This window comes from Coenobita brevimanus, chromosome 19, assembly GCF_032717465.1.
Source record: "Coenobita brevimanus isolate Jiangsu-jjx chromosome 19, ASM3271746v2, whole genome shotgun sequence".
Taxonomy (NCBI): Eukaryota; Metazoa; Arthropoda; class Malacostraca; order Decapoda; family Coenobitidae; genus Coenobita; species Coenobita brevimanus.
Window position 1 is genome coordinate 92,724 of NC_136972.1, and position 22,702 is coordinate 115,425.

General features: G+C 42.6%; 1 protein-coding gene across 1 annotated transcript in view; it reads left to right on the forward strand.

The window, feature by feature from the left end:
* The window catches only part of LOC145391601 (sodium-coupled monocarboxylate transporter 1-like), a 35,585-nt gene extending 27,533 nt beyond the window's left edge, over positions 1 to 8,052 (forward strand). Inside the window, exons 10-12 of the mRNA XM_080266144.1 lie at positions 3,993 to 4,110; positions 4,404 to 4,579; positions 7,989 to 8,052. Of these exons, the coding sequence (XP_080122270.1) occupies positions 3,993 to 4,110; positions 4,404 to 4,579; positions 7,989 to 8,052 (358 nt within the window). The remainder of the gene's footprint in view (positions 1 to 3,992; positions 4,111 to 4,403; positions 4,580 to 7,988) is intronic.
* The last annotated feature ends 14,650 nt before the right edge of the window (positions 8,053 to 22,702 follow it).

Sequence of the window (22,702 nt, forward strand, 5' to 3'; positions counted from 1 at the left end):
ATGATGAAGTGAAAGAAAGACTGTTCAGGTGCTTGAGGATGCAAGAGTGGATGTATGTGGACTGACTGAAACTAAACGGAAAAGTGAAAGGGTGAGAGAATGGGAATTCGGTTTAGGAATATGTGCCGGAGTTAATGAGAATGGGAGGACAAGAGAGGGAGTATGTCTGATGATAAGCAAGAAGTGGAAGGAGAATACAAGAGAGTATAGAACAGTGAGTGCAAGGATTGTATAGGTGAGGATGAAAGTAGGTGGACAAGCTTGGGTGATTGTATGTGTGTATGCGCCGACAGAGGACTGAGTGGCAAGAGTGAAAGATGAGTTTTGGGCAAGTGTAGAAGCGTGTATGGACAAGTTTGAGAGAAGCGAGAGAGTGTTTTTGATTGGAGACATGAATGGAAAGTTAGGAATGTACAAGTGGATGGAGTGGTTGGTCAGTGGGGTGTGCCAGCTGAAGTAGATGGGAATGGTAGTGCTTTGCTGGACATCTGTTCTGGTAAGGGGTTGGCAATAGCCAACACCTTCTTTAGGTGATCCACAGGTATACGTGGAGAGTCATGAGGAGGATGGCACAGTGAACTTGTTGAACGAAAGGCAATGATAGACTATGTGTGTGTGGATGAGCGAATGAGAAGACAAGTGTTGGATGTATGAGTGTGGAGAGGGTGGATGAATGGAATTTCGGACCATCACTTAGTGATGGCCAAGGTAAGGCTGCAAAGAAAATGGGTGAAGAGACGAAGGGGAAGACAGAAGGAAACAGCTCCTGTGAGAAGAGTGGAGAAGTTACAAGATAGTGAGAAAATGGCAGAGTATAAGAGCACAGAGGAAGAAAGATTGGGAAGGTATGAGTTAGAGCAGATGGAAGGGGTGGATGATGTGTGTAAGATATTCATGGAAGAGATAGGTGCAGCGTGTGAGGTGGTTTGTAGAATGAGGAGGTGATGCAAGGGTGTGCAACGGACAGCATGGTGGAATGATGAGGTGAAACGAGCTGTGGAACAAAAGAAAAAGGCATGTATTGACTGGCTAGCGAGCATAGGTAGAGGAGAAGATGAGAGAGAAGAGAGAAGTATATGTGGGGAGGAGAAGGGAGGTGAAGAGATTGGTGAAGGAGAGTAAGAAGAAAGTGGATGAAAAGTTTGGGAGGAGTCTACGTGTGAAGTGGAGGGTGAGTAAGAAATTGTTTTGGAAGGAGGTAAAGAAAGTAAGACAGTGTGAAAAGGGAAATAGCTGGGGAGTGAAAGATAGGAATGATAGATTGTTGGTGGAGAAGAGAGAGAAATTGAGGAGATGGAAGGAGCACTTCGAGGATTTGTTAAATGTAGACAGTGAGAGCAATGCGAGTATAAATGGTTGGGGAATGGCTGGGAGAGGAAATGAAAGGAGGGAAGAAGAGATCAGTAGGGCGGAAGTAGTGAAAGCAAAGAAGAGGATCAAGATGGGAAAGGCCTCAGGAATTGATGGAGTGTATGGTGAAATGCTGAAGTATGGGGGTGAGATTGTAGTGGAGTGGATATGGAAGTTGTGTAGACTGGCTTGGGAAGAGGGAAGGGTGCCAGAAGACTGGAAATCAGGTATGACTGTTCCTTTATACAAAGGAAACGGGGAGAGAGAAGTATGTGTTAACTATAGGGGTATTTGCCTTCTTAGTGTGACTGGAAAAATATATGGTAGAATACTCATTGATAGGGTTAGGCATATAATGGAGAAGCCAGTTGGAGAAGAACAAAGGGGATTTAGGAAGGGAAAAGGGTGTGTAGATCAGATATTTGTTGTAAGATGTTTAGTGAAGTATCTAGAGAAGGGAAAGAAAGTGTATGCTGCCTTCATGGACTTGGAGAAAGCTTATGACAGAATAGATAGGCAAGGTATATGGAAGGCGTTAAGAATATGATTATGGAGTGGAGGAAATTGTTGAGTGCTGTGAGGAGTATGTACGAAGGAGCTAGGGCTACAGTGCGAGTGGATGGTGAGCTGAGTGAGTTCTTTGATCTCAGTGTGGGACTGAAACAGGGATGTGTGTTGTCTCCATGGCTGTTTAATACATACAAGGATGGGGTTGCAAAGGAGGTGCAATGTAGGACAGTGGATGTGGGGGTGGCTCTAATGAATGAGGGTGAGATGAGGAAGATTTCGGTATTGACGTTTGTTGAAAATATAGTACTGTTGAGTGAAGATGAATGGGAGTTGCAAGGTTTGGTGAATGAATTTGGGACAGTGTGTAGAGAGAGGAATCTGAAAGTTAATATAAACAAGAGTAATGTTATGGTGTTTGAGAGGAATGAAGTCACAGAATGTACAGTGAGGTTGGATGGTGAGGATATTGAGAATGTGAGTGCATTCAAGTACTTAAGTAGTGTGATGAGTTAGGATGGAACTTTTGGGGATGAAATGCTTGAAAGGGTACCACAGGGAAGGAAGGTTGTTGTTTCACTGAAAGCAGTGATGAGAAATAGGGAGGTGAGTATGGAAGTTAAGAGGTCACTGCATGATAGTATTGTGATCCCTATCCTGACGTATGGAAGCGAGGCATGGACCTTGCTAGAAGGGAACAAGTCAAGAGCGAGAGCAGTGGAAATGACTTACTTGAGAGGAGCATGTGGAGTGACACGGAGGGACAGGTTGACGAATGAGGAATCGATGAAACGTTGTAGGGTGGATGTGGATGTGGTTGAGAAAATTAGGAGAAATACACTGAGGTGATCTGGACATGTGGAGAGAATGGAGAATGAAAGACTGACTAAGAAGGTTAATGTAGGTGAAGTGGAGGGAGGGAGAGGGAGGGGAAGACCGAGGATGAGGTGGAAGGATGGAGTTGAGAGGTATATGAGGTAGTGGGGAGTGAGTTGGGGGGAGTGCAGTCAAATGGTGGGTGACAGAATGACTTGGAGGCGTTTTGTCTGGGTCCACCCTTTGTAGGATTAGGGCGTCGGGCTATAGATAGATAGATACATAGATTGAACATAAAAGGAGAATTAGTAATGAAAATATTTTTTGGTAAAGTCTAAAGCAAGAGAGGATGTTACCCTCTGTTGCATTACCTTTGAGTTTTCTTGAGCTTCATCATTTTCATTATCATCATCCCAACATTTTTTTCCCAACCAAGGTTTCAGTGAGACAGGGCCAGAGGACAAAAAAGAGAAATGGCAGGAGGAGAACTAATCAACAGCATGCCTAGTTAAATGAACCACATTCTTATTCACTCACCATTCAAACTCCTGGAATCCTGACTCCACATCACAAGCATAACTTACCACACTTATGCACATCACCTTATTGATCAGCTAGAACCACTCTGACGACTGTCAATCACGTGTTAAAAACAGAGGTGCCAAACTACGTCATACTTTAGTACAAAATTCTTTCAAGCAGTTTGATCCCTTGACAGTTGCCTAGCCTTATCAACCTCCATGCCTCATTTTCTCACACACTCCTTCACCATATCTGTCCACCTTCTTGGTCCTCCTCCAACCTTTATGTTTAAACAGATATACCCTTTTCACTATACTACAGTATTTACAACCATCCTCTTCAAATTACCCTACCATCTAAAGACACACTCTACTGTCCATAGACTTCCTCACTCCACATCTTTCATGACTCACACTATATTTCTCATCCCCATCCACATTCCACACTCATTCCCCCAAAACTACATTTCTACTGTACTTACTCTAAGCTTTTCATTTCACACCAATGTCATACTCAAATGTTACTGTGGGCAGGGAAACTCCTGTATGTAGTCCTCAAGCATAGCCAATATACTTGGACCTGTTTTACATCAGTATCTTCATAGCAACTGCTACCTTCTTTTCCTGTGAGACTCCACTTTTCCTTTCCTTTGCACATTTACCACTCTCCACTATACCACCTCTGTACTGAATCTCTGTCACCAAGTCAAGTCTCTCATCATACACCATCACATCACACTGGGAGTCAACTTCTCCCTCAGCAACCATCACTTTGCTCTCATTTACATATGCTTTCAGATCACGATGCTCACAAATATTCATAATAGTCTGCACCAATCTTCAAATCTCTTGTTCGGCATTTAACACAGCATCATCTGCCCACACCATGTTTGAGATAATCCACCCTTTACCACTCGTTACTGTCCTCATCCCTCTCTCAATAGCTTGACTTTTTTTGTTTAAATCTCTAATCAACCCATCCATACACAGTATGTGGAATGTATATTGGACAGCCATGAGTATGTTACACATACGAGGTCTGTTCAGAAAGTATCCGACCTTTGGCTCTAAAAAAATAAATAGTTAACCTGTTGAGCTACGACACTAATCCCCCAAAAAGTAGTTAGCTTCTGACTTGACACACGTAGCCCAGCATTCATTCCACTGGGTGAAACAATTTTCAAAGTCGGTTTTCAACATCTCCTGCAGGTGAATCATCGCGTTCGTAATGAACTCTTCTCTCGGATGAACATTGCTCAACACATGTTGGAGTGTGCAAATCGTGATCCAGACCTTCTGAAGATTGTTATCACTGGAGATGAGACTTGGGTGTACGAGTACAATCCAGAAACCAAAGCACTGTCGTCCCAGTGGAAACATGCAGGGTTGCCTCGGCCAAAAAAAACACGACAGGTCCATAGCAAGGTGAAATGAACTAGCATGTTGACAGTTTTTTTTTTTTTTTTTCGACCACCATAATGTTGCGTATCACGAATATGCACCAGAGGGTCAGACTGTCAACAAACATTGTTTCCTCGACTTTTTCCGTTGTCTCCGTGATGCAGTTCGGAGAATGAGAGCAGACCTCTGGAAAGCAGCAAGTTGGAAGCTGCAACATAACAACACCCCTGCTCATTCTTCTCAATTGATTCAGGAATTTTTAGCAAAGCACAACATCCCGCAGGCCCGGCAGGCTTCCTACTCACCAGACAAGGCTCCGTGTGACTTTTGGTTACTCCTAGAGCTCAAAACTGCGTTGAAGGGTTCTTGATTTGAGACGTGAGAAGATACCATGATGAATGCGACGAAGTACCTTCCGGAGATAATCCGACTTTGAAAATGTTTCAAGGAGTGGAAAGAATGCTGCGGTACGTGTGTCAAGTCTGAAGGGTCCTACTTTGTGGGTGAATAATGTCCTAGCTCAACATGTCACCTATTCAGTTTTTTAGAGCCTTAGGTCGGATACTTTCTGAACAGACCTCGTACTTATCTCACTCTAACACTGATATTATATCACACTCTTAAGACTGACAGTGCTTTAGTGGACATTTGTGCCGGGAAGGGGTTGGTAACCTCTTCAGGTACAAAATGATCCATAGGTATACATGGCAAGTGTTGAGAAGGTTGGGTGATGAACTAAATGAACGGAAGACAATGACTGAGTATGTGTGTGTGGATGAAAGGATGCGAAGCTGTGTAATGAATGCAAGAGTATATAGAGGTTGGGGGAGTGGACTTTCTGACCACCACTTGGTGGTGGTGAAAATCATGGTCCAAGTGAAATGGAGAAACAGAAGAAAGGAAGGACAGGAGGAAGTAGTATAGGCAAGGAGAGTGGAAAGCTTACAAGAGGATGAGAAAAAGACAGAATACAAGAGAGGAGTGGAGGAACAATTGGGTAAATTGGATTGGAGCAGATGGGGGACGTGGAAAGTGTGTGCAAGATATTCACAGAAGAAATCTGTGCAACATGTGAGATGGTATGTTGGGTAAAGAGAAGACAAAAAAAGGGTGCAAGGAACAGCATGGTGGAATGGAGAGGTGAGACAGGCTGTGGCACAAAACAAGAAAGCTTATAGTGAGTGGATGAGAAACAGGGCGTGGACGAAGTTGAGAGACGGAAGAGAGACTATATGTGGAGAGGAAGAGAGGGGTGAGAAGATTAATAAGAGAGAGAGTAAGAACAGCGTGGATGAGGAATTTGGAAGGAAACTGAGTGTAAAGTGGAGGGAATGTAAGAAAATGTTCTGGAAAGAGGTAAGGAGAGTAAGACAGTGTGGCGGTGAAGGTAGTCGGGGAGTGACAAATGAAACTGGTAGGTTACTAGTGCAGAAGGGAGAAAAAGTGAGCAGATGGAGAGAACATTTTAAGGAATTGTTGAATATAGACAATGAAAGTAATGCGAGTATATGTGGCTGGGGCTGGGAGAAGGAGGGATGTGAGAAGAGAGGAAGAAATCAGTAGCATGGAAGTGGTGAAAGCAATGAAGAAAGTTAAAGTAGGGAAAGCCCCAGGAACTGATAGAGTGTGTGGTGAAATGCTGAAGCATGGGGAGAGATAGTAATAGAATGGATGTGAAAGATGTGCAGATTGGCCTGGGAGGAGGGTAGAGTCCTGGAAGATTGGAAGTAAGGTATAATTATTCCCTTGTACTAACCAAAAGGGGAAAAAGAAGTGTGTGGTAATCATAGGGGCATTTGTCTGCTTAGTGTAATAGGAAAAGTATATGGTAGGATACTTATTGACAGACTTAGGGAAATAACAGAGGAATTAGCTGGAGAAGACCAGGGAGGTTTTAGGAAGGGAAGAGGTTGTGTAGATCAGATATTCATTCTTAGATCTTTAGTAGAAAAGTTTCTAGAGAAGGGAAAGAAGTTATATGCTGCCTTCATGGATTTGGAGAAAGCATATGACAGGGTGGATAGACAAGGATTGTGAAAAGTATTAAGAATATATGGATTAGGTGGGAAGTTGTTGAATGCTGTGAAGAGTATGTATGAGGATGCTAAGGGTGCAGTGCGTGTGGATAGTGAACTGAGTGAATTTTTCTACCTGGTTGGATTGAAGCAGGGATGTGTCATGTCTCCATGGTTGTTCAATCTGTATATGGATGGGGTTATAAAAGAGATACAAAGTAGGACTGAGAATATTGGAGTGGCCCTAATGAGGGTAGTGTTTGGAAACTACCTGTACTGTTGTTTGCAGATGATACTATGTTGTTAAGTGAAGACGAAGGGGAGCTGCAAGGCATCGTGGATGAGTTTGGGAGAGTGTGTAAGAAACGGAATCTAAAGGTGAATGTAGGGAAGAGTAAAGTTATGGTCTTCGAGAGAAGTGAAGTCAGTGAATGTACAGTGAGGCTGTTTGAGGAGGAAATGGAAAATGTGAGTGCATTTAAGTACTTTGGTAGTGTGATGAGTAAGAATGGAAGTTTGGAAGGTGAAGTGCCTGAAAGGGTGCAACAAGGAAGAAAAGTTGCTGGTTCCTTGAAAGCAGTGACAAGAAACAGGGAAGTGAACAGGGAAGTGAAGAAGTTACTACGTGACACTATTGTGATACCAACTGTAACGTATGGAAGTGAAGCTTGGACCTTGGTGGAGGGACAGAAGTCAAAAGTGTGAGCAGTGGAAATGAGTTATCTGAGAGGAGCATGTGGAGAGACAGACTGACAGATGAGGATGTGAAGGAGCGTTGTGATGTGGATGTGGTAGGAAGTGTTAGGAGAAACACACAGAGGTGGTTTGACAATGTGGAGAGGATGGAGTGAGAGACTGACGAGGAGAATGTATGTGAGTGAGGTGGAGGGGGGGAGAGGGAGGGGGAGGCCAAGGATGAGATGGAGGGCTGGAGTGGAGAGGTGTATGAGAGAGGGAGGTGTGAGCTGGGAGTGGGGCAGTGAAATGGCTGGGGACAGGAAGACATGGAGGCAATTTGTTTGTGGCTACCCCTTACGGGATAAAGGGGTCTGGCAATAGATAGATAGACTTAAGACACCCTTATACAAGCCTGACTACCTTTATAAACACTCTTAAGAGCAATCAATTGCTTTTTTGTCCATACCATACATACACAAAACTTTTCATATACTCCTCTGGTTACCTTGGCATATGCTTTTTCCAAATCCTCAGCGAAAATGGACTAAATAAGGAGGCTGCCAGATATCGAGCAGCGTGGAGGGCTGTCATTAGGTGACCAAGGTCGATGCAGGCAAGCATGTTGGAGCCTATTTAAACGATATCTAGCATAAACATCTAACATTTCTTTTCATAAGCAGTTCCCATTGTTCCATTACAGGGATTTGATCCATAAATCTCCAATCACTAGTGAAGCCATCAAGTTCATCAAGCGGGTGTGTTGATATACTGCCTCACTTATTCCATGATAATTCTTCCATATCAACTTTCCAACAACAATGAACAGACATATCACGATAATTTTTGCACTCAGTTCCATTACTTCTTCATACTTTCTTTTTTACATGGACATAACTGCAGCGTTTGTTCTTATTCACTGGTAATGATTCAGTGAGTTTATTTCTTTACATATGCACATGTTTGAGGGTGTGTGGTATGGTGCCAGCAGGAGTGAGGGCAGGACCGTGTATGATGTCTCGTACTGCTACTTCGGTATTACTGGCATCATCATGACCCTCATCATCAGCAACCTCATATCCCTCTGTACTGGTGAGCTGTCTTGCCGTTGTAATGTCCACTCAGCACTGGTTGGCCCAGGTAGGGGTGAGCCCACACTAACAGTTAGCAGTAGTAATATAGTGATGCCACACCAACAGTTAGCTCTGGTAGCACTGACAAACTGGATGGCGGTACACCGACTGGGACCAGTAGTGGCAGATGGTGGTACTGTTTATTAGTGGTTGGTACTGGTAGACCAAGCTGTTCCAGGTGGTAGTACACCAATAGTCAGGGCTGGTAGCATTGTTAGGAACAAGTGGTGATGCAGCAGCAGATTGGAATGGCAGTGCTAGTATGGCTGAGTTGCAATGCACAAACAGTAATTCCTGTTCTGTCACCTTCTATTGTCATGAAGTACCGGTATGTTGTGAAAGGTGATTAGAATGGCAAGACCATAATTCTAGGCTAAGTTAAAGTAGTTCCAGAGGACATTTTAATGTTCTGAACAGAGCAGTGTCACTGCTCCTCTATACAGACCCAACACCACTTTTTCATAAGATATATATATATTTTTTTAAATAACAGAACAGAGGAAAGAAAAGCAAACGAATTAAAAAAAATAATCCATGCACCAGATTACTGGTGTCCTCTGTTCATAAAATATCTGTAACAGTTAGACTTGAACAGCTGTAGGTAGAACTTTGGAAGGAAACAACTCTGGGGAAGCGAGTTCCAAAGAGATGCAGTTTGGGGAGTGAAAGAATTCTTAAAGGCAGAAGTTCTGCACGTGGCTGAGTGACATTCCAGTCATGAGTGCTACCAGATGCCCGTGTAGCACGAGGGAAGGCATGGAGAGGTGGCACCATGAACGCAACTTCGTCTGAGCATTTGCCATAAAAATATCTGTAAAATAATGCAAGGAAGGCAACATTCTTTCTTACTTGTAGGGGAGGTAGTTTATTTGTAATGGGAGGGTTGTTCATAATTCTGACAGCTTTGTTCTGAATTTGTCTAGTTTTCATGCAACCTCTCCACATCCATTCCACAAGGGTGAGCAATATTCAAGCTGTGAGTGCACATGGCTCTTAGAAATTATAGCTAACTGCTCGTCAGTGTAGAAGTGATGGACTCTGTACAATAATCCAAAGTTCTTTGGGGCGGTTTTAGCAAGTGATCTAACATGAGAGGTCCAGCTGAGGGCATTGTTAAGTGAGATGCTGAGAATTTCAACACTATTGGAGATGGGAATAATAGTAGCACTGAAGGTAATATACGAATCTGGCAATATCTGTGTGTTAGTAAATTGTATATATTTAGTTTTACTAGCATTAAATGAGACAAGGTTGTTTTGTCCCCATTCACTGATCATAGATAGGTCTTGATTTATGGAGATGGCTGTACTGAGTTGAGAGGTAGAGATATTAGACTTTGTAAATGGGTGACTGAGTGTGAATGAACTATGTAGTGTTCAGTCATCTGCATAAGAGTGGATGGGATTGTGGGTGACAGATAAGAGATCATTAATATGAACCAGGAACAGGGTTGGCGCCAGAACTGATCCCTGCGGCACGCCGGCGTTAATTGAGTGGAAATTGGAATATACATCATCTACTTTTACCCTTATTTTCCTGTAACTGAGATATGAGGAAATCAAAGGAACAAAAGACGTTATTCCATAGCCAGGGAATCTGGACAGCAGGAAACGGTGCCATACTCAGTGAAAAGCTTTAGAAATATCAAGGACTAATACATGAGTTTCTCCATGTATGTCACTTGATTGATGGATAGTATGAGTTAGGAGATTGAGTATGTCAATGGTGGATCTTTTGTGATGAAAACCATATTGTCTATCACTAATTAAGTTGTTGGATTCAAGATGTTCAACAATGTGCTTATTAATTAAAGTTTCAAATACCTTACAAGAGAAGATGTGACAGCTATTGGTTTGTAATCAGAGGGGTCAGAGGAACTTCCTTTCTTCGGAATAGGGTGGATATTCAACTTTAGAATCTGAAAAATAAAATATACCATAGTTTATCAGATGCACATACTGTCAAAGCAGAGGGAGAGTGGCCATATGCAGTTTGCCACAAGAGTGTGTGAACTAACTGCATCTTGTGCAGTATTTGTGGGAAGTGGGTGCATAATGCTGATTCCATGTGTGCAGTGAGTCTGGGAGAGCATATAGAGATAGTCAAGTGTGAAAGGATTGATCCTGCTGGTGAGTTTCTTGAGTGTGTTGAAGTCTTGTTATTAAGTGGACAAGTTATTTACTTTAGGTGGGGCTGGAGCTAGCATTGTGGCTAGAGTAAGGGGTGGTTGGAAGAAGTTCAAGAAGTTGTTGCCTCTCCTGACATTGAGAGGGCTTTCCCTCTGTGCCAAGGGATCTTTGTATGCGGCATGTGTTTGGAGTGTAATGCTGTATGGTAATGAGACCTGGACAGTAAAGGATGAGGATATTCGTAGGTTCAAATGTACAGAAATGACAATGATTAGGTGGATGTGTATTGTGTCCTTGAATGTGAGGCCTGAGGGGGCTAGGTTTACGACTGACGAGTTAGGAAGGATGGGACTGGAGCGTATTGGTGCTGTGATGAGGGGCAGATTGACATGTTTTGGGTGTGTGGAGAGGATGGAGGGTGACAACTGGATGCTTAAAATGAACGTCGGGGGTAGAGTTGCAAGAAGCTGACCGAAAAAGACCTGGGATGAAGTCATGCAGTGTGACCTCAGGGATAAGGGACTGAATAGGGAGGCTGCCAGAGATAGAGCCGCGTAAAGAGCCACCATTCGGTGACAAAGGCAGATGCATGCAAGCATGCTGAAGCCTTTATCAATGATGCAACATAAAAATATTTCACAGAAATTCAATCAACTTTCAAATTTCAATGGTGCATCCACAAAATGAGGGGTCATAGCACCTTAATGAAATCTCAACATGGTCTGGAAATATGCTCTTATATTTTGTATATTCTGTTAAAGCCCACAAAATAAATAAGTGGTAAAACTTCCATGCCAAGAACAATGACTTAAAAATTAGGATATTCTATTACAACAACTCTTAGTCAGTTCTTGGATACTTCACAAGACTAATTTCAATACTTGAAAGTTGGTGAAGCTTTGGAAGCTTTAACCCGTGATGTAACCAACAGTAGACAAACTGAAAAGGGCAGATCTGGTGGATTCATTGGTTTCATTTTTGAAGGCTCCAACATGCTTGCATGCTTTGGCTGGATCACCTATTGGCGGCTCTCCTTGGTGCTCGATCTCTAGCAGCTTCTCTATTTAGTCCCGTATCCCTGAAGTCACACAAAATGACCTCATCTCAGGTCTTTTTCAGTCTACCTCTTGCTTCCCTACCCCCAACATTAACACTTCTCACTTTCTGCACCCAATTATCATCCCCCATCCTCTCCACATGCCTAAACAATTTCAATCTACCCCTTCTCATCACAACACCGATACACACCGGTCCCGTCCTACCTCTCAACTCTTCCATCGTAAATCTAGCTCCCCAAGGCCTTGCACTCAGGGACGCACTGCACATCCACCTAATCACTGCCATTTCTGTAAGTTTGGGCCTGCGAGTATCCTCTTCCTTTACTACCCAAGTCTAACATACATCATTATACTACTAACACATGCCACATACAAAGATCCCTTAGCACGGAGGAACAGCCCTCTCAATGTCAGGTAAGGCAACAGCTCCCTGAACTTCATCCAACCACTCCTCATTCTAGCCACAGAGCTAGCTCCATTACATGGCTATATTCATTACAAGGGCATATTATAATACAGTATTTGCATATATCAATTGTTCGCACAAGCTCATCCCAAATAAATCAGATTAGTTCCATACCGTGACAATCTTTTTTGGTAACCTGTTGGATAATATGTACAAATATTAAGCTGAAACTACACCAGTGTTGGCAAAACTCCGCTTACATTATTGTGTAGTATATTTATAGATAAATATGGAGTTGTTACTTTCATAGTTTCAGGAACAGAGTGCCTGTAAAAGCTTAACTGGACTCTAAACTGTTGAACTGATGCCTCCAGGTCCTCTGAGCCCAAAGGCTGTGGATAAACGGTTGTCGTTTCTCAGCTGCGGGAGGCTCCATCAATGGCTGTGGAGGACCTGCTGTGGTTCACATAATGCGAATTATGTCTATGAGGCGGACCATGTGACCAACATGACCATGTTGCCCCGAACCAAGAGTCATCACAATGGCAGCCATCCCTAGCTTATGCTGCCTTACCACCACCACACACAAATCAATCCAGTGTTCTGCAACATGAACAGTAAAGAAACAACCATCTTCCCAGTTCTGTCGGAAGAAAATGTACAGCTGGTTGAATACAGTGTAAAACCCTACCTCTACCAGTGCGTGTTTCAGATGTTTTGATTTTTTCGCAATGAGTTCATCACACATTGACAAGATACCACATAAATGAAAAGCCTCTTGTAATGATCTGTTTTAAAGCCAGGAACATTGCAGTGGTGCTGTTTACATGTAACAGTGAAGCCCTCAAATATTATAATGATGATGCTTGGTATAATTATAATTTCCTTTAGAATAATTACGGAGTGCACTACCATTACTTTTATATTTATAAGTTCAGTATAGCATGTAATGTATGTTGTGCTGGTTATGATTATTTTTTTTCCATAGCCTACTTTAGACAAATCAGTAAATAATTTTATATAATGACATCTTACTAACAGGAAGAGGAGAAAATGTACTATCATACACATGTTCACTTAATGGTAGTCCGTCAGGATTCATCCAAACAAAAGTACAGTCACGATTACTAATCTCTGACCACAGGTGCGTGGCGGGCAGTGTTATCATCACACATGAGCCACGCATTCGAACACAGCCTCTGCACAACTGAGCGGGGCAAAGAACTGTAACCAGGTGGTTTGAAGCATACTCCTTCTCATATCTTTGATATTACCATATTCTTATGGTTTCTCCTCCATAATATAATAATCTGTGTTTATTGACAGGGGCCGACATTGATTCAATCAGTCTGCAATTTAGCAATTTCCAAGAAGTAAAAAAACATGTGCCACTATATGTAGGTATTGGCATCATATATACCGTAATAATTATGTATGAATTAACGACATTAACTGGCACACATTTTGACCAGAGGGGGCATGCAGCTAAGACGTCGCGTAGGAACAGGGCAACCATTCCCACTGGATGACAATGGCATAGATATAAATAAGACTAGATGCCGCATAGCCCATTCCTCAGTACAGGGGCTATGCGTCTGTGCGGCCGCCATCTCGGAGCGGTCAAGCATGTAATAGTGGGGCTTGTTTTAGAATGAATTCAGACTTTGAAAATGAATGTTGTTGTGGTGGAGGTGGTGATGGTGGTTATTAATGTGGTGGTGGTTATTGTTGTGGTGGTGGTGATGGTGGTTATTGTAGTGGTAGTGGTGGTTGTTGCTGTGTTGGTGGTGGTCGTGATGGTGGTTTTTGTTGTTGCTGTTGTGGTGATGGTGAAGGTGATTTTTCTTGTTGTTGTGGTGGTGGTGGTTGTTGTGTTAATTGTGGTTGTTGTTGTGTAAGTGGTGGTTGTTGTGGTGGTGGTTGTTGTTGTGATAGTGGTTATAATGGTGGCTGTTGTGGTGGTGATTGTGGTTGTTGTAGTTGTTGTGGTGGTGGTTGTGGTGGTCATTGTTGTGATGGTGGTTGTAGTTGTTGTTGCTGCTGTTGTTGTGGTGGTGGTGGTTGTGGTGATGGTTGTAGTGGTGGTGGTGGTTGTTGTGGTGATGTTTTATGTGGTTGTTGTCGCTGTTGCTGTTGTTGTGGTGGTGGTTGTGGTTGTTCTTGTGGTGGTGGTTGTGGTTGTTCTTGTGGTGGTGGTGGTGGTGGTTGTTGTGTTGGTTGTTGATGTTATTATGGTGTTGGTGGTTGTTGTGTTGTTGGATGTTGCATTGATGGTGGTGGTGGTTATTGTTGTGGTGATTGTTGTTGTGGTTGTTGCTGTGGTGGTTATTGTGGTTGTTGTTGTTGCGATGGTGGTTATTGTTGTGATGGTGGTGGTTGTTGTGATGGTGGTTGTTGCTGTGATGGTGGTGATTGTTGTTGTGGTGATTGTTGTTGTGGTTGTTGCTGTGGTGGTTATTGTTGTGGTTGTTGTTGTGATGGTGGTTGTTGTGGTGGTGGTTGTTGTTGAGATGGTGGTGGTTGTGATGGTGGTGGTGGTTGTTTTTGTGGTTGTTGTTGTGGTGGTGGTTATTGTTGTGATGGTAGTTATTGTTGTGGTGGTTGTGGTGATGGTGGTGGTGATTGTTGTGGTGGTGGTGGTTGTTGTTGTGATTGTGGTTTTTGTTGTGTTGGTGGTTGTTGTAGCGATGGTGGTTGTTGTTGTGGTGGTGGTTTTTGTAGTTGTGGTGGTGGTGGTTATTGTTGCGATGGTGGTGGTTGATGTGCTGGTGATTGTGGTGATGGTGGTGGTTGTTGTTGTGATGGTTGTGGTTGTTTTTGTGATGGTGGTGGTTGTTGTTGTGGTGGTGATTGTAATGGTGGTGGTTGTGGATGTTGTTGCTGTTGTGGTTGTAGTGGTGGTTGTGGTGGTTGATTGGTGCTGGTGGTAGTGGTTGTTGTTGTTGTAGTTGTGGTGGTGGTGGTGGTGGTGGCTGTCATGGTGGTGGCTGTTGTTGTGGTGGCTGTTGTTGTGGTGGCTGTTGTTGTGGTGGCTGTTGTTGTGGTGGTAATGGTTGTGGTTCCTGGTTCATCTGAAACGTGAACTCGGTGGACTGCAGGCTTAAATTTCCCTTCTGCAACCCACCATCCTGCTTTCGGAGGACAGGGAAGCAGCTGAGGGACGTTTGCATAACCAGACAGTTGAGCCGCTCGCGCTATCGGTGTCACCATAGGTATGTTCCGACGCTTTCTACACCCAAAGCAGCACAGTGCTGTTGCATTTCTAGGTAAATAGTGGACAGCTTTGACCATCGTCAGGAACACGACATCGTCTGCCTCGACCGTTTCAAGATGGCGGCCGCGCAGACGCATCTAAAGTAATGTCATGCGGCATCTAGGCTTGTTCATAACTATAGGCAATGGGGCCTGTTATCACTAGAGAAAAATATTCAGTTCAAAGTACTGGTCATAGTAAATTTTTGTCAATGAGTATTATAAAGCGTTCTTAGAATATGTCGTGTGAATGCTGGTTGCTGTGGCAATCGTGGATATTTCTCTGCTATAACCTACCAACAGCTCGGTTAAAGGCTCGCCTCAAGAAATAGGTCAGTGAAATAATATACAGATTAATAAAACACAGTATGAAATTCAGATATCATCACTCACTCATTATAGACTAAAAAAAACAGCTATAACCAAATTTGTCTATTTCTTACCATGCATATATTACTTGAGAAAGTAATATAATATGTGAAACAAAAGCTCTTCGGTGATGCTTAGAAAATTGTTCATTGAGGCACTAAACCTTTCTGAAACGATGGTTGAGTGTGTGACTGTGTAGCCTACACCTGGCCACGACTTTGGCTAACTCTCTGGTCAGAGATTAATGATCATGAGTGTACAACACGCGACCCGAAAGTTGGATTAATGAGTAAACACTGAACTGATACTGAGTATAATTACAGCCTTTGCCATGTGAATTAACTTAGTATACCGTAAATAAACAATGGTAATAGTGGCACAGTATTTGGAAGTTTTAATAATAACCTAGGACGTGTACAGGGAAGGCTCAAAGGCGATACAATCTTTTCCTCTTTGCCTAGTTAGTTCCAAAGTTTGTGGGGCAGGGTCTTGAACTATTTAAAAAAAAAAAAAAGCTGGTCTATGACAGAGAGAGAGAGAGAGAGAATAGGTATTTCTGTTGTTACAGGCCCTAATGAATGTTTTATTGTTGGGAATAGCTGGGCAATACGTGTCAGTGTGCAAGTTGGAGCTTGTAGCGCCATAGACCTCATAGCACCATCAGCTTGTAGCAGCACAGAGCTCATAGCACCATAGAGCTTGTAGCATCACATAAGTCAAATCCATGAGAGATGAAGTTGGGGAATGACTGTACTGCTTCACTCTCTTTGTTTATGTCCATACCATCCCAATACTGTATATTTCTTTTTATCCATTCACGTTATTTCACACCTCCCTCCCGTCACTCTCTCCTCCATTCTAAAATGATCATGAATTTCTCCATTATTTTCATCATCCATCCTACTGATGCCTGCAGCTGTTCTGAGAACTGTACAGTAGAAATTTCTTTACCACTCTGTGCCAAGATTCACTCCTGTGTGAGTGTTAGCAGTAAAACACTTGTAGCATTTTCTTTTGAATACATTTTCTATCTATCTATCTATTGCCAGACGCCTCAATCCCGTTTGGGGTGGCCACAAACAAATTGCCTCCAAGTCGCCCTGTCCCCTGCCATTTCACTGCCCTGCTCCCAACTCACACCCCCCTCTCTCATATACCTCTCCACCCCTTCCCTCCATCTCATCTTCGGCCTCCCCCTCCCTCTTGCCCCCTCCACCTCACTCACATACACTCTCTTCGTCAGTCTTTCACCCTCCATCTTCTCCACATGGCCAAACCACCTCAGTGTGTTCCTCATAACGCTTCCTATCACATCCACATCCACACCACAACGCTCCTTTATATCCTCATATGTCAGCCTGTCTCTCCACGTGACTCCACAGGCTCCTCTTAAATAACTCATTTCCACTGCTCTCACTCTTGACTTGTGTCCTTCCAACAATGTCCAAGCTTCACTTCCGTACGTTAGAGTTGGTATCACAATACTGTCATGTAGTAACTTTTTCACTTCCATGCTCACTTCCCTGTTTCTCATCACTGCTTTCAAAGAACCAGCAACCTTTCTTCCCTGCTGTACCCTTCAAGCACTTCACCCTCCAAACCTCCATCCTTACTCATCACACTACCCAAGTACTTAAACGCACTCACATTTTCCAATTCCTCACCATCCAACCTCGCTGTACATTCACTAACTTCACCTCTCTCAAAGACCATCACTTTACTCTTCCCTACATTCACCTTTAGATTCCGTTTCTTACACACTCTCTCAAACTCATCCACCAAGCCTTGCAGCTCCCCTTCGTCTTCACTCAACAACACAGTATCATCTGCAAACAACAGTACAGGGAGTTTCCAAACACTATCCTCTCTCACCAGGGCCACTCCAACATCCACTACCCTACCTTGTACCTCTTTTATTACCCCATCCATGTACAGATTGAACAACCATGGAGACATGACACATCCCTGTTTTAAACCAACTTTCAAAGAGAAAATTTCACTTAGTTCACCATCCACACGCACTGCAGCCTTCGCACCATCGTACATACTCTTCACAGCATTCAACAACTTCCCATCTACTCCATATATTCTTAACACTTTCCACAATCCTTGTCTATCCACCCAGTCATATGCTTTCTCCAAATCCATGAAAGCCGCATACAACTTCTTTCCCTTCTCTAGAAACTTTTCTACTAAAGATCTAAGAATGAATATCTGATCTACACAACCTCTTCCCTTCCTAAAGCCTCCCTGTTCTTCTCCAACTAATTTCTCTGTTCTTTCTCTAACTCTGTCTATAAGTATCCTACCATACACTTTTCCTATTATACTAAGAAGACAAATGCCCCTATGATTACCACACACTTCTTTTTCTCCTTTTCCTTTGTACAAGGGAATAATTATACCTGACTTCCAATCCTCCGGGACGCTACCTTCCTCCCAGGCCAATCTGCACATCTTCCACATCCATTCTACTACTATCCCTCCCCCATGCTTCAGCATTTCACCACACACTCCATCAATTCCTGGGGCTTTCCCCCCATTTAACTTTCTTCATTGCTTCCACAACTTCTACCCTACTGATTTCTTCCTGTCTTCTCACCTCCTTCCTTCTCCCAGCCATTCCCCAGCCACTTATACTCGCATTACTTCCATCCTCTACGTTCAACAATTCCTTAAAGTGTTCTCTCCATCTGCTCACTTTTTCTCCCTTGTCCACTAGTAATCTACCATTTTTATCTTTCACTCCCCTGCTAACTTCACTTCCACCCTGTCTTACCCTTTTCACTTCTCTCCAGAACATTTTCTTACAGTCCCTCCACTTTACACTCAAATTCCTTCCAAATTCCTCATCCACACTCTTCTTACTCTCTTTTACTAATCTTTTCACCTCTCTCTTTCTCTCCACATATAACTCTCTCTTCCGCCTCTCAACTTCTTCCACGCCCCTATTTCTCATCCATTCATTGTATGCTTTCTTCTTTTGTGCCACAGCCTGTTTCACCTCTTCAGTCCACCACGCTGTTCCTTGCACCCCCCTCCGTCTTCTCTTCCTTCCACACACCACATCACATGCTGCACATATTTCTTCTGTAAATATCTTACACACACCTTCCACGTCTCCCATCTGCTCCAATTCATATTTGCCCAATCGTTCCTCCACTTCTCTCTTATACTCTGCCTTTTTCTCATCCTCTTGTAACCTTTCCACTCTCCTTGCAACTACTCCTTCCTCTCGTCTTTCCCTTCTTCTATTCTTCCATCTTACTTGCATTCTAATTCTGGCCACCACCAAGTAGTGGTCAGAAAGTCCACTCCCCCAACCTCTATACACTCTTGCATCCTTTACACATCTTCTCATCCTTTCATCCACACACACATAATCAATCATTGCCTTCTTTTCATTCAGTTCACCACCCACCCTTCTCATCACTTGCCATGTATACCTGTGGATCATTTTATGCCTGAAGAGGGTATTGGCTATCACCAACCCCCTCCCAGCACAAATGTCCACTAACGCACTCCCATTCTCATCTATCTCAGCAGGCACACCCCACTCACCAACTATTCCATCCACCTTCACATTCCCAACTTTACCATTCATATCATCAATCAAAAACACTCTCTCATTCCTTCCAAACTTTTCCATGCACACTTCCACATTTGTCCATAACTCTTCTCTCACTCTTCTAGCACGATCTTGCGTTGGTGCATACACACACACAATCGCCCACATTTGTATTCCAACTTTCAACTTTACCCACACAATCCTTGACCCAACTGATCCATACTGTCTTATGCTCCTCTTCCATCTTTTACTCACAACTATACATACTCCTTCCTTTGCCCTCTCATTCTCACCTACTCCTGCACATATACCCCATCCATACTCCCATTCTCTCACACTTTCTCCTCTCCATTTTGTTTCAGTTATTCCACATACATCCACTTTCGCACCCTCAAGCACCTGGACAATCTCTCTCTCTTTCACCTCATCATTCGCTCCTCTTACATTCCATGTACTCATTACCAAGTCCTTTGTCCGGTCCTGGGTCGTCATCTTTTGGTCAGTCTTCGAAATATCATTTTCTAATGAAAAACATATATACAAAAACACTTGACATCATCATTTGGAATTTCTGATATCTTCACATGGATACATTCAATAGTTCCATCCTCATGTAGCATTCAAATTTAAAGATTTCTTAATACTTGTACTTTCTAATCTCTCAAAAAATGAATGACAGGTGGCCCTGGAAAAACATGATAAAAGATTTATACATGGACTTCTGCTACAGTATGTAACTTATTTATTATATGTCAATATTGTTTGCAGTGAGGTAGGTGTGCTTGGAAAAAAACACTTAAAACATGGAAAAAACATTGTTAAAACATGGTAAAAACATATTAAAACATGATAAAAAAAATATATTAAATCTGAAAGAATATCTCTGCAGGTACACACAACATATGACTTGTTATACAGTGGTCTCCCAAGTTCACATATCAGCTTGAGCATGTTATACATACAGTAGACCCTCTCTACAGTACACTGGATCAACTGGGGACAAACCCAATCTGATAAAGCTGATAATCCAGTAAGTCTGATGTTCACCCCCTGAAGTGGGATTTCAGGCACACAATGGAAATTGAGTGAAATAGCATATTTCAGTAATAAAAAGGAAAACCATACCCATTCTACACTTACGTGGCCCATACTTTCACACCCTTGTCATAGAACTTCATGGCTAGCCTATGCGGGTTCAAAATACCACTGCCAGCACTGATAACTGCATTCTGGGTCCCTCTGGACAGGGGAAACAATCTGGTAGGCCTGCATCGTGCGCCTCAGGTAATGTTCAGCATACGTTAACGGCAAAAAAAAAAAAAAAAAAAAAAAAAAAAAAAAGTCTGGTGGGCGCAGAGTTGTCCGGCAGGTCCACATGGTTTTTCCCATTTACCAGATGGTATCCGGTGTGTATGATGACTTGTCCAGGGACCTCAAAGAGCTCGTTAAATCCAATATGCAGTCTAATGGAGTACAGTAAAGCAAGGGTCTACTATACAACTACAGACTGAAAGAATAAGTGTTTTTAACTAGGGTATTAAACAGGAAAAAAAATTCCTACCATATAATTTAACAGCATTTCTTAGAGCTCCTGACACAAGACCACATCACATTCAACACACCAATGCTCCTTGACTTCGGTGAAACGTAACATGCCTGGGTATATTCTTTTGAAACAATTTACCATACTAATCACCCTGAAACTTCTTTACTCCTGAATGAACTAGTAAGTGATGGGTCAGGGTACCTTTGTGACTAAATAGTTTATCACATATGTCACACTTGAACTTCACCTCTGAATGAGTCTGTGAGTGCTGGGTGAGGTTGCCTTTGGTACGAAACAGCTTACCATAGTCACACTTGAACTTCTTCTCCCTTGAATGATAAGTAGGTGCTTAATGAGGTTACTTTTCAAATTAAATTGTTTACCACAATAATGACACCTGAACTCCTTCACTCCTGAATGAATAACACTTTATCACATTTATTACACTTGAACTCCTTCACTCCTGAACGTATATCCAAATGCCTCGTCAGATGAGATTTTTGGCTAAACAGTTTACCGCACACATTACACATGAATTCCTTCACTACGTAATGAACTACCGCATGTCAGGTAAGTTGGCTCTTACACTGGAACAGTTTGCCACACTCCAGACATTTGAACTTCTCGACTTCACCTGAAAGGGTGAGAGTGTCTTGGATAGTCTCATTCACCCCAACCTCTTTCTTCACATCTGGTTCTAGAACTATCTCTTCACTAAACCCCCCCTCTCACACTTCACATGTGGTTCCACAATTATTTCCTCACTCTCTGACTTCATATCTAGTGCTTCCTTAATCACCTCCATTACATCATCCTGCCAAACTCTGTCGGTTCTCCACTCTACTTCACCTAACTGCCCATCTTATTATTTACATAATAAATAGCCAACATCAATGTCATGTCAGAAAATACATATTAACCCTAAACACAAGATATCAACACAGATCACTAACACTGGATCATAACTCTCAAGATAAAAATCATTATTACTAAAACATTAGTAACATATGGATAAAAATGACCATTACATTCTTCAATCTTCCCCATGTCTGATTTCTACTCACATTTGCAACATTATAGTACACCATAATCTATCAACATAAATGTTTTATCCAGATTGCACTCTTAAAATACATTAATGGTTCAGAGTTCTTATATGACATGCATAAGGTGCTTCTAATAGCATGTCATCAAAAATTATATCACGTATTCTTCCAGGCAACACCACAAAGTGTGAACTCACTCACGACCACACCTAGCATTTATAACTCAAACAGCTGTCTGTAGATCACACTGCTGATGCATCTATTTCAGTGATGTGACTTCAGCTGTGGACCTGGAACATCAGCGGCCATCAGACCAGCATACTGTATCAACGAACCTGATAGCACTGTATAACACTTTATGCACACACAGCCAGGAGGCACAGCATGAAGATATGAATCATGCCACAACCCTTACCTTATAGCTAGGTTCAGCACGGTCCACACCAGCTCCTCTGCTGCATTGCCTGATGGAAGACTTGTGCTGTACATCAGGCATCCACGATCCAAATGCTCTCTCGACACTCACCTGAAGCATAACACTCTATGCTAATGTATAAACAGTAAGAAAGAAGAAATATCTGGATTACTTTACCTGAGAAACAGATGACCAAAAGTTGCAGAAATCTGTATAAACAGCAACACCACGCTCTGCCTTCCAGTTGTCCAAGTGTAGAGTTTGTGGATAACAGAACAGAAATAGTGTCCAAAGATGTTTTAATGGGATTTCTTGGGGATATTTTTGTCTTGTTCTTTTTAAAGCAATACCGTATACAGTGATTCCAGAAACTAACCCATTTCTTTGCACATACAGTGACCCCCTCTGTATAGGGGTTCCAAATCTAACCTTCAATCTGTATCTGGATGGAGTTATAAAACAGATACAAGGTACGGTTGTGGATGTTGAGTGAGG